At 38.6% G+C, this 12,934-nt stretch overlaps 2 protein-coding genes across 2 annotated transcripts in view; one reads left to right on the forward strand and one right to left on the reverse strand.

Annotated features, from left to right (window-relative positions):
- The window catches only part of LRRC17 (leucine rich repeat containing 17), a 36,094-nt gene extending 34,810 nt beyond the window's left edge, over positions 1 to 1,284 (reverse strand). Inside the window, exon 1 of the mRNA XM_010848084.1 lies at positions 909 to 1,284. The gene's annotated coding sequence lies outside the window, so the exon portion shown is untranslated. The remainder of the gene's footprint in view (positions 1 to 908) is intronic.
- Positions 1 to 12,934, forward strand: part of FBXL13 (F-box and leucine-rich repeat protein 13) — a 203,763-nt gene that overhangs the window by 101,830 nt on the left and 88,999 nt on the right. Inside the window, exon 10 of the mRNA XM_010848085.1 lies at positions 839 to 968. Coding sequence (XP_010846387.1) covers positions 839 to 968 — 130 coding nt within the window. The remainder of the gene's footprint in view (positions 1 to 838; positions 969 to 12,934) is intronic.

A 12,934-nucleotide genomic window follows, 5' to 3' on the forward strand; every position in this document is an offset into this window, starting at 1 on the left:
TGCCAGGCTTAGGAGGGCTTTGAAAGTTGCCCATAGAGTGTCCTCAAACTGTGAGTCTTGCAGAGAGTTGTCCTAAAGACCCTCCTTTTTCCTGAAAGCTCTCATTTTGGCTATGGTGGTAATGCCATAGTTAATCTGTTGCAACTTCAGTGAGATTTATAGCCTCTGATATGGTTTTATTCCTTTCATATGTTGCCCACATATTTGCAGACTGCTCTTAATCCACTTTTAAGCTCTGTGTATCAGTCAGTCTTTCTTTAGTTATAATAATGAAACTGTTACTTAGAAAATCATGCACATGCAAATTTATTTTTTCAAGCCATTTGCTTGCTTTGTCCATTTTAAGAGCCTATTATATTTAACTTTGCCTCCTTTCTGCCCCAAATCCTAACTCTCTTGTAACAGTTAATCACCATTTAAATGTTTACAAAGAGTTTGTCCTCCTAGACATTTGCATTGTTATTTCGATGCTCCAATATAAAAGCTAAATGCAACAATAACACAAACTGAAACTGCTTTCAAACACAAACTAACTTGCAAACAACATGAATGCACAGACCTCCCCCGCCCCCAAAGCTTTATCCCAATTGGTTTTCTTAAAAATTTAGCCAAATCTTTATTTTCATTTGAAACGTGATTATGCATTATCTGATATGCTACTGCAATCTCCTTAACAGGAAGAGAATTAACAATAAAGTTCAACTCTTGAATAGCTGCAAGGAGAAAAGATTAATTTACAGCTTTACTTCTCTTTGTCATAGTGGCTTAACAAAGATGTGAGGAAACAGCTTAAGTATAATCACTTTCCTTCCTCTCTTCTCTCTCCCTGTCTTCTCAGGTACTTCTACAATTTACAGAATCTTAGTTTGGCTTACTGCAGAAAGTTCACAGACAAAGGTTTACAGTACCTGAATTTGGGGAACGGATGCCACAAGCTCATCTATCTGGACCTTTCCGGCTGCACCCAGGTTTGTCTTTCAGCCTTCTCTTTCCTGCAGCAGGCAAAGAAGTCCTCCAGAGAACCGGCTGCATCCAGCCCCAGCCCTCATGTTATACTAACGCTGTGCACGGACTGCAGCACACTTTTCAGAAGGTTTTCAATTACGTGAACACAGCTGCTTAAATTTTCCCCAGGATTGCTACTATAGGCTCTTGGCTTCCCTCCATTGGAGTGTCACATCCACGAAGAGGCAGAGCTCATTGGATGATGAAGCAGACCACTTCTGTGTAGATATTCTGTGCACAATTACATTAGCAGAGTCCAAATCTTGAAAACTTTTTAGAATTGCTACCAAGATACAAACAAAGAAAACTATTTGGGGGAGAGGGTGGGGAGTATTTGCAAAGAACTTCCTGAAAAGTTAGTTTGCTTCCACGTGGACTCTGAGAGTAAATAGTATTAGGTAAAATGCTGCAAGTGCTAAACGTAAGAAAGGAAATACAACAAAGATAATGATTGTTTAAAATTGCATTATATCCTTGGGCTAAATAACATGAAGATTTGAGGTCTACATGGGGAAATATTTAAGTCTGAAGGAACAAGACTAAGAAACCTGGGCAGAAAATAGTGTGGAATTGTGGAGGGTATGACATGGCACTGTGGAAGCAGTTCCTGCCTCTTTGATAGTTTCTTCTGCTCTGTTTTGTTAGATTTAAGTCACAATTCATTTAACTTTTCTTCCAGCTCTCTGTGTATTGCTATTAGTGTCATAGTATGGTCATCATTCTATGAAAATAATATAATGACACAAATGAGAACTGTTACTATACACCAGGCACCATGCTGAGTGTTTCATACATATCACATTTACTGCTCATACAAATGCTGTGCCCTATAGCTTATTTAGATGAAAAGACCAGGGTTCTCAGGGTTGCACAGCTGGTAAAAGCATACTGATAATGCTATAAGCAGGTATTCCTGGAAGGAATACAAGGACAGAATGGATTTCTCCTCCAAGTTCTTGAATGGACAGAAATTTTACTTAGCCACCACCACTGGCATATCATGGTTTCCTGGTACACTAAGCATTGGGGATGATGTAGTGGAAAGGATGCTAAGCTAGGGCTGCAAGGCTAGAGTTTGCATTTGTTTAAATCCAATCTACTGATATAGCAATAGTTTGCTAAGCACTGACATCTGCCACTCTATGATCAAGATGGCCTTAATGTTCCCTCCAGATTGACAAAACTTCAGATAGGCTTTTTTCTGACTCTGAATCCCTGACCTCATTTTTCTTACTTTAGAAAACTTGCAGTTGTACATTCTGTTTTTGCTCCCTTTGAGATATCAACTTCTTAAAAAGTTTCTCACCTGTTTTACAACCCATGAATGTCTTCCTCAAGGACCTGGGAGCCAGGCTTTGATATGTAATCATCAAGACAGAGAGTGTCTGTATCTCTCAGTCTCCATGGATTGATGGGGGCCTAACTTGGATATGAATGTCAGCAAACACAGATGGTCTGATCACAAAGGAAGAATATTTGCAACTTCAGAAATAACTCAATATGCTTTTGACACATCCCACTGATCAACCTCTCTCTGAAAGATACAGCCTTTAGTCCTTCTTTTAAAATTAAATTTTACTGGACTATAGTTGATTTACAATGTTGTACAGCAAAGTGAATCAGTTATACATATACATGTATCTACTCTTTTTTAGAGTCTTTTCCCACATAGGTCATTATAGAGTATTGAGTAGAGCTTCCCGTGCTATACAGTAGGTTCTTATTAGTTATCTATTTTATATATAGTACTGTCTAACTCACCTCAGTGCTTCAGAACCCTCCTCATAGTGTGACTTAACTCCTTTTTCTTCTCAGTTTCCACCAAGTAATTATTGCAGCAACAACACAAACACATGCATAGACACACAAACACACATAAACCTGTCCTAAGGTTAAATATTTTCAAACACAGCTCAAAGTCAGAGGTTTCAAACTGATGACTCTCTGGCCAGATATTTAGGGAAAACATATAGATATAGTCTGTCTTTAAATTTTGAGCCAACATTTGGAATTTTGGAGTTTTCAAATAAAAATCTAGACTTTAAGCTTCTCTTAAAAAAAAAATACATAAGAACTAGCGAACTTGGGCCTGCATCCCCACATGTCCTCTGTGAGGACAGAGTCAGCCTCACCCCCTTGAAACGGAGCCCTCTCCGCAGTTTACCGCCTTCTCCTCCACTCAGTAATGTGCAAACATGCACTTACTCCGGGACAGTTACCACTTCACTGCATTGCCTGCTGTCTTAGTAGGTGCTTGAGTTTGGTCTGAACGTACCAAGAATAGATTTTGTTTCCTAATTGATCCTTAATTTGTAATTCTCAAACCACAGTGATGTTAGTGTTTCACATCATGCAAAATAATGTTAGGGTGTTCATTTTTTATTTATCTACATTCAATTTCCCTTTGTTCACTTAATAATTTAACAGCAAACAGAGATTTAACCCAAGGCACTGGAAATTTTACCATTTGAAATTTTGTAAGAAATGGCCTCATTATGAACCATAGATATTTTAATAATGGCTGCTGCTGTAACTTCAGGACGAATCAGTGTATTTTGGAAGTTATTGCACCCAAGGGACTTATGAAGTCTTCTGAGGCGGTTTCATCTACTTTCCTGGCTCCATCTACCTACCTGTGAGGATAGTTTCACCCTACCTGGTCTAATGGCATTGGTATGACAATACAAAATGGTTTCAAAGAAGGAAAGCTGACTATTCACAGGTTTTATAGGTTCGTCTCTTGGAAACTAAAATGTAGTTTCTTTTTATATGTTTGGAATTTTGCACTATGAAGACATGTGTTAATATATCTGACCAAGGAAAAATGTCCTAATAAAACAAAAAGAGTTGAGAATAGAAGCTTATGACTCAATGTTTTTCGCTGGTGTTTACTGAGTGCCTGCTGCACACTGGGCACTGTGATGAGTAAAATGGCATTTCTGTCTTGGAAACTCTGGATTAACATAAACAAAATATGTCAAGAGCTAAATGCTAATGTAGTCATGGCTGCCCAAAAAAGGAAAGATGTATTTATATAATATTGTGAAATATTTGAACCATACGTGTTAGAAAAAATAAATAAGTGGATGATGGAGAACTACAAAGAAAAGTGAAAATCAATTACATATGCCTTAGAAATATTCTACATTCTTATGGGATTGGATAAACGCTGTAGGGTGCATTAAATTATATGACTGATTTCTGAGTGAATATTAGCACTTACATGTTCACCTCATGTTATCATCTTTGATGTGGCTGAAGTAATGCCTCTGCCCAGTTTCTTCTCTTTGGAAAAACCTCTGCTCCCCCTTGGCCTGAATTGTGATAGGGCTGCTGCAGTGAGCTCTCTCACTATCCTCTGCAAAGAAAAAAATTAAATTACCTGAAAACTCACCATCCAGAAATAATCAACACTACTAGAATTTCAGGGTCTTTACACTATGCGTGTCTAGACTTCTTTTGAATTGAAAAAGATTATATAGTACACATATCTTTCATTATTCCATGTCTTTATTCCATTAAATATTTTCCTGTAACTTACTTTTAAGAGGTATAATAGTATTCCATGGTATCAAAACACCAATTTATATTTAACCATTCATTATTGGCCTACAATTCTTTTTCCTGGTCTACCTTTTTTTCGGCTATCATAAATAATCTCCGAGTAAAATTATTGTAGCCATATCTTAGCATATGTGTATGCAATTTTGGGTACAAATTTTTAGAAATGAAATGATCAGAGGTTATTTTTAAGGTTGTCCATGCTCTACAAAGACTCTCAATTTACATTTATGATGAATATAAAATAGTTTGTTATCTTCATAAATATATTCTATATTAAAAACTTGTCAATTCAACATTGAATATGCTATTTTATATTTTCAATTTGTATTTCTTTGATTTCCAGGCAAAGTTAAACCATACACAGGCACTTAATAAATATTTGTTGAATGATAGCATTTTTGTCTCAGTAAGCTGCCATTATTAAAATATTTTTCAAAGTAATTAAAATTCTTCTTTCAAACTGGGGAATATTGGAGATAATGTAACTTAAGTTCCTGACACAGTTGGTGTTAAAAAATAAAGCCTATTAGTATATTTCTCTAAAATATTTTTCTTCAGAACCTGAGTGCAACATTTTCCTTATAGTATTTTCAGAAGAAAAAAAAAAAAACTACATTCATTTAACAAAATGATTCGGGCTGAATCAGTTGAACAAATTTAATTTGTTTGCTTTTATATTTACTATTTACTCAAAGTTATAAAATCTAAGCTTATACCATAAAATGATTTTTAAAAACCATATTTAAATACAATGTAGTAAGACTCTTTGGAGACAAAATGGTTTTATCATGTAAAGAAGGTACTCTTTCCTGTGCTCCTTTGTAATTTATGATCTGGGAGACATTTGGTGACAGTGAATGGATTCATCTTTTTCTACATCTTAAGGAATGATGTGTGACCTAACTCACGGTAGATGTTTATCAGATGCTTGTTGAATATTTGGATTAATGTTTAGTTAAATAAGTGAAACTAATGAACCACTATATGAGATGTTGGTAGTTTTCCTTTGCGTCTCATTCTCTGCTTCAAGGAATCACTCCTCTCCCTTCCCTTGTGGTTCTGAGGAGCTGTCAGTCATGACACCATGAAAGTAACATACCACAGTAATTGGGAAATGGGTTCTGGGCACCTGCATTTTAATCCTGAGTTTGCTATTTGATAGGTATGGGGCTGGGGCAGGTCCTAATCTTTCTGTGTACCTTACCTTCCTTATCTATGAAATGGGGAAAATGCTATTAATGGTAACTACCTGTGTTTTGTATGAATTAAATGATTTGACACATATAAGAGGCTTACAATGATGGCTGCATAGTAAATGCTTAGCCACTATTAGATATTCTTTTTAGATTATTAACAGTGTTTTCCAATGGCCACTAGCATTTGGCCCAGGCCTAGACATTCTTAAGTTCCATATGCAATTGCTAGAATTTTTCCAGGAAGAACATGACTTTAGCAGAACCCATTCAGAACTCTTTAGGTACTGTAACAATTTTATGTATACAAATACACACACACACACATATATATGTATGTTATATGTATATTATATATATATATATATAGTAAAATAAGTCAGAGAAAAGAGAAATCTGTATGTTATGGCTTATATGTGTAATCTAAAAAAATACAAAAATAAGTGTATATTCAAGACAGAAACAGACTCACAGACACAGAAAACAAATTTATGGTTACAAAAGGGGAGGGGAGGGCAGGAGGGGCAAATTAGGAGTATGGGATTAACAGATAGAAACTACAATACATAAAATAGAGAAGCAACAGGGATTTACTTGGAGAAGGCAATGGCACCCCACTCCAGTACTCTTGCCTGGAAAATCCCATGGACGGAGGAGCCTGGTAGGCTGCAGTCCATGGAGTCGCTACGAGTTGGACATGACTGAGCGACTTCACTTTCACTTTTCACTTTCATGCATTGGAGAAGGAAATGGCAACCCACTCCAGTGGTCTTGCCTGGAGAATCCCAGGGATGGGGGAGCCTGGTGGGCTGCCGTCTCTGGGGTCGCACAGAGTTGGACACGACTGAATCGACTTAGCGTCGGCAGCAGCAGCAGGGATTTACAGTGTAGCACAGGAATTATACCCAGTATCTTATAACCTATAATGGAATGTAATTTGCAAAAAAAACTAAATCACTATACTATACACTTAAAACTAATACAATATTGTAATTCAACTATACTTCAATTAAAAAATGAGCAAAACATGAAGATCTTCCCCTAGTAACAAAAAAGAATACATTAATATACATGTATTAATGTATTTTTAAATTCTTATATTGTGGTTCTGTGTGTGGATATTAATTCTCATGAATTATATTGTGCTATAGCTCTCACTCTTTTTTCTATTTTTGACAATGTTTCTTAAGGTGCTTCTATAAGTCACCTCTTCTCTTCAACCTCTTAATCACAGAAAGCCCCAAGGTTCAGTTTGGATCTACTTTCTTCTCATCACACCCTTGATGATGTCACCTATTAACAGATTATAGCTTTAAATATCACCTACAATGACAAATACACACACACACATATAAAATCATATATGTGTAATATTCACACACAAATATATGTTCACATGCACATATACACATACATGTATGTAATGTGTGTATACAAGAGTATGTTTATATATGCATATATACATATGTAAGTATATATGCTTATAGGAGTATATGTGTATATATATGTTCTATAGAGAATACATGTATATATGTGTGTACATTTATATACATAGACACATATAATGATAGACAATATCAATATCAATGATAGACTTCTCTCTCAAATTTTAGATTCATATCTTAAAAAAAAAAGTCTCTGCTCTAAAATATAACTCCTTGCTCCTCCTTTGGCCTTCCCTATCTTAGTTAATGACAGCTCCATGTTTACAGATGCTTAGGCCAAAAGTCTTGAATTCATCTGTAACAGATTGAATTGTACCCTCTCCAAATTAATATGTGCAATTCCTAACCCCTAGTATCTTAGAATGTGAACTTACTTGGAAATAATGTCATTGCAGATGCAATTAGTTAAGATAATATCATTAGGGTGGGCCCTGATTCAGTGTGACTGATGTCCTTTTTTTAAAAAATTTGGGGAAATTTGGACACAAACATATGCATACTGGAGAGTGCCATGTAAACATGAAGACAGCCATCTACAAACTAAGGAGAGAAGCTTGAACCATATCCTTCCCTCACACTGAATGAACTAACACCCCAACACTGATCTTGGACCTTTTAGCCTCCAGAACTGCTGGACAACAAACTGCTCTTATTTAAGCCACCAGTTTGTGGTCCTTTGTTACAGCATACCTAGCCAATGAATATGGCAATCTTAACTCCTCTTTTTCTCACACTCCACATGCACTCTTTCAGGAAGTCCAGTTGACTATCACTTCAGAATCTATCCAGGATCTGACCACTCCTTACCATTTCTATAGTTACTACTCAAATCCAAGTCATCATCCAATCCATCGTCTCTTGCCTGGATTATTGTGACAGCTCCCTAACTGGTCTCTCTGCTTTCACTTCAACCTCTAAGTTTCTTTTCAACAAGTAGCACCTAGAATAGGCTTCTGAAAACAGAAGTCAATGTACTCCCTCAGTTCAAATGCCTGGCAAGTCTTCCTATTTGATCAATAAAACAAAAGCCTTGAAAGGACCTTCAAGACCCCATGTAATCTGCCTGCTTCCCTAACTGTCTCTCTGACATCACTTCCTATTATTCTTCCTTTTAGCAATTCCTCTCCAGCCACAATGGCTTCCTTGCTGTTCTTTGAACACACAAGCTCTTGCCTTTGGGGTTTTTGCACTGGCTGTTTTCCTTGCCTGCAACACTCTGCAGCTATCTGTACAGCTTCTCACCTTCTTTTATTCTATTTCATGAAAAGTGAAAGTTGCTCAATTGTGTCCAACTCTTTGCAACCCCATGGACTGTACAGGGGCCAGACTGAATTCTTCAAGCCAGAATACTGAAGTGGGTAGCCTTTCCCTTCTCCAGGGGATCTTCCCGACCCAGGAATTGAACCAGGGTCTCCTGCATTGAAGGCAGATTCTTAACCAAGTGAGCTATCAGGGAAGCCCTAGGCTATCTAATATACGTCCCTAATGAATGAAGAAATGACTAAAAGGCATCAGCCAGAATGCTCCAAAGAGATCCACATTAGTTTTCCACGTTCATATCAGAGCTCTCTAGAATGTGAACTTGTTTCTTTCAAAATCTCAAAGAAGAAATATGGGTAGAATTTACAGTTTTAATGGAAAGGACAAATCTATCCTCTGTGTACATGAGAAACTGCCAATTAGGAGGGCAGATTACTGGTTATGCTTTTCTTTTACCCTCTGCTCTGTTTGTGTGTTACTTCAAGGGTTCTCATGTTGATATTGCCTTTGGGTAGCCACTTTTCCTACAGATTTAATGTCTCTCCAATTGTATTTAGCAGTGGGTTATGGCATTATATAGAAGGTTAGGCACCCCACTCCGGTACTCTTGCCTGGAAAATCCCATGGACGGAGGAGCCTGGTAGGCTGCAGTCCATGGAGTCGCTACGAGTTGGACATGACTGAGCAACTTCACTTTCACTTTTCACTTTCATGCATTGGAGAAGGAAATGGCAACCCACTCCAGTGTTCTTGCCTGGAGAATCCCAGGGACGGGGGAGCCTGGTGGGCTGCCGTCTATGGGGTCACACAGAGTCGGACACAACTGAAGCGACTTAGCCGCAGCAGCAGCAGCAGGCATAGAATGATCACAGTTGTGCTGGTAACGAAGGCTGGGTTGTAGCCAATCTCAGGTTGAAACCCAAATGTCCAGAAACTAGTAACCCTGAACATGGAGTGGGAAAAGGATCCAGATGAAGATGGGGGTAGTTTGGGCCAAGGTACAGATTTAAGATTTTCAGATTTAAGGTAAACCAGGGAGAAGGCAATGGCACCCCACTCCAGTACTCTTGCCTGGAAAATCCCATGGACGGAGGAGCCTGGTAGTCTGCAGTCCATGGGGTCGCTGAGGGTCAGGCACGACTGAATGACTTCATTTTCACTTTTCACTTTTCACTTTCATGCATTGGAGAAGGAAATGGCAACACACTCCAGTGTTCTTGCCTGGAGAATCCCAGGGACGGGGGAGCCTGGTGGGCTGCTGTCTATGGGGTCGCACAGAGTCAGACACGACTGAAGTGACTTAGAAGCAGCAGTAGCAGCAGGGAGCAAGAGGGCTTATAATAGTTTTTGCCTCTCTGCTCCTTTGTTCTTCATTTCCATCCAGCCTAAATACTTCCACTAGGCTCACTTTTTGCCTTCTGCCTAAATACCCTCATACTGTCTCATTTCCCCATTCATCAGGTTAACTTTCACATATCCTTTGAGGCTTTGTTCAATGACAACCTTCTCCAGGAACCTTTCACTGACCCCTCCTTTCCCCTAACCCACCTGGGTTAAGATCTCTTCATTCCACTTCCAGTAAGTGTTCTCTATGTATTTGATGGTCTGCTTGTCTGCTCTCTGCCCCATTGTGAGCTCCTTATGGCCAGGATTGAGCCTGATTATCTGTATCTGTATCCTAAGTATATCATAAATACCTGACACATAGTAAAACTTTGATTAATGTTTCATGAATGAATGAATGAAACTGCAGCCGATTTCAGAGCATGGTTAGCAGGTTCTTCAGCTAGAAGCTCAGGACACTCGTTAGGTGTCTAAGAAGTTGGTAACTTGCTAGAGCAAAGTCTGATTATCTTTTCTTGGTAAGAGCTGAGCCTGATATTTCTTCAGATTTACTGGGAGAAAAGAGCCTAGGAAACTACAAAATATTACAGTGAAAGTTATGGTTTCATCAACTGTTTTTCAGCTATTATACAAGTCAACAAAAATGAAAAGGGATAGCATCCCAGAAATGTTCAAATGATTAGAATACTCAATACAGCAACAGAAGTTTATCAGTAGTTCTTATACTATTAAATCTCTCTGAGACTCATGAATCTTAAAGGTGGACTGTGTAAACTGCAAACTGGAAGATTCTAAGGTCATTTAGGTTCTCTCTACACTACATAAATTCCAACCTCCCCTTTCAGAAAGGCAAAGATCATGGAAGGTCTTACTTATTCACCCCTGGGGTTTGTGGTAGAAGTGGGAGAAAGCTTCGGAGGCACTTCCAGAGATGACTGTATTAGCCAAATGGAACAAAGAGATTGCATCAGCAGAGTAATCTCATTCTCTCTCCCTTATAAGCAGAAGGCACTGGGATGGTGAATGGAGCCCCAAACTAAAGTTAAGAGACCCCCCTAGAGCCTTTGCTATGCCACATAAGCACCTGTGCAACCCTGGGCAGTTACGTGGTTTTTCTGCTTCAGTTCTCTCTTTTGTAGAATGGCTAGATTAGGCTAGATCTCCGAGATCTTTTTCAGCTTTAGGATTTTGTGTTTCTATAAGATGATTAACTAAGATAACTAAAGAAGGAGTATGAGTGGGGAAAAAGAATAATGAATTTTATTTTGGAAAAGCTGAATTTGAGCTTTCTGTGATACATCTAGTTGTCAATGACAAGAACTACTTGAAAGTGGAAGTCCAGTCCTTGCAGCAGAGCTGGGAATGGAGGTACAGATTTGGTAGTTTATCAATAGAGGGTAATTGGAACAGTAAGAGTTATGTGACCAGCTAAGCCAGCTGTGAATAAAGAGATAATGTACCAAAATGAATTGGTAACAGCTAAATTAAAAATTTGGAGAAGGCAATGGCACCCCACTCCAGTACTCCTGCCTGGAAAATCCCATGGATGGAGGAGCCTGGTAGGCTGCAGTCCATGGAGTCGCTAAGACCTCACTTTCACTTTTCATTTTCATGCATGAAATGGCAACTCACTCCAGTGTTTTCGCCTTGAGAATCCCAGGGATGGGGGAGCCTGGTGGCTGCCATCTGTGGGATCACACAGAGTCGGACATGACTAAAGTGACTTAGCAGCAGCAGCAGAAAATTAAAAATTATAATTTACTTATATTTTACCTTATTCTATATTTTAATGAATGGTGACTTTATTTAATCCCTGGTGACTCACTGGTAAAAAAATTCTGCCTGCTAATGCAGGGTTTAATCCCTGGGTTGGGAAGATTCCCTGGAGAAGGAAATGGCAACCCATTCCAGTATTCTTGCCTGGGAAATCTCATGGACAGAGGACAGAAGAACCTGGAGGGCTACAGGCCATGGGGTTGCAAAACAGGTGGACATGACTTAGCGACTAAACAACAACAATAAAAACTGGTACCATTTGTTGGGTATTAACTATGAACTAGATGTTGAGGTATGTGCTCTGCGTTTATTATCTCACTTAATATTTATAAATAACTATATGAGGTGTGTATCATTATTCCCATTTTTGAGGTGTGGAAACTGAGCAGTAGTGTGTTGGTAAACATCTAACACCTGAGAAGGAAAAGGCAAATCCCTGAATTATAATGGTGGCTAACTTCCATGGTGTAAATACTCTCACCATGGCCTATTTCAAGCTAACAGAGGTCACTAAAACAGTGAGACAGGAAGAAATGTGCACTATGTAATACTGTCATCATACAGATATAATAAACATATATATCTTCAAGAACACAGATAACAGTAAAGCACAATAGTAAAATAATTATGAAGTCATGATTTTGGGTGTTCACCACATTTGTTAATATAGCTTATTTAATTTTAAGTTTATTTGTTTTAATTTTTTAGCTGGCTGTGTTTAACAACTGGCTTGCATAATTCCTAAAATTTTAACAACCTGCTCTTGCAAGCTAATATAAGCTATCTCCACTTATAATGATGCCACGATAGGGTAAGTAATTTGCTTATGGTCACACTGAAAATGTCTGGACAAAGATTAGAACCTTGATCCATCGAATTCTGAAGACCGGGTTCTTAACCATTCAATTCAGTTCAGTTCAGTTCAGTCGCTCAGTCGTGTCCAACCCTTTGCAACCCCATGAACCACAGCAAGCCAGGCCTTCCTGTCCATCAGCAACTCCTGGAGTTTACCCAAACTCATGTCCATTTATTGGTGATGCCATCCAACCATCTTATCCTCTGTCATCCCCTTCTCCTCCCACCCTCAATCTTTCCTAGCATCAGGGTCTTTTCAAATGAGTCAGCTCTTCGCATCAGGTGGCCAAAGTATTGGAGTTTCAGCTTCAACATCAGGCCTTCCAATGAACACCCAGGACCGATCTCCTTTAGGATGGACTGGTTGGATCTCTCTGCAGTCCAAGGTACTCTCAAGAGTCTTCTCCAACACCACAGTTCAAAAGCATCAATTCTTCAGCGCTCAGCTTTCTTTATAGTCCAACTCTCACATCCATACATGACCACTGGAAA

Source organism: Bison bison, unplaced genomic scaffold, assembly GCF_000754665.1.
Source record: "Bison bison bison isolate TAMUID 2011002044 unplaced genomic scaffold, Bison_UMD1.0 scf7180017864260, whole genome shotgun sequence".
Taxonomy (NCBI): Eukaryota; Metazoa; Chordata; class Mammalia; order Artiodactyla; family Bovidae; genus Bison; species Bison bison.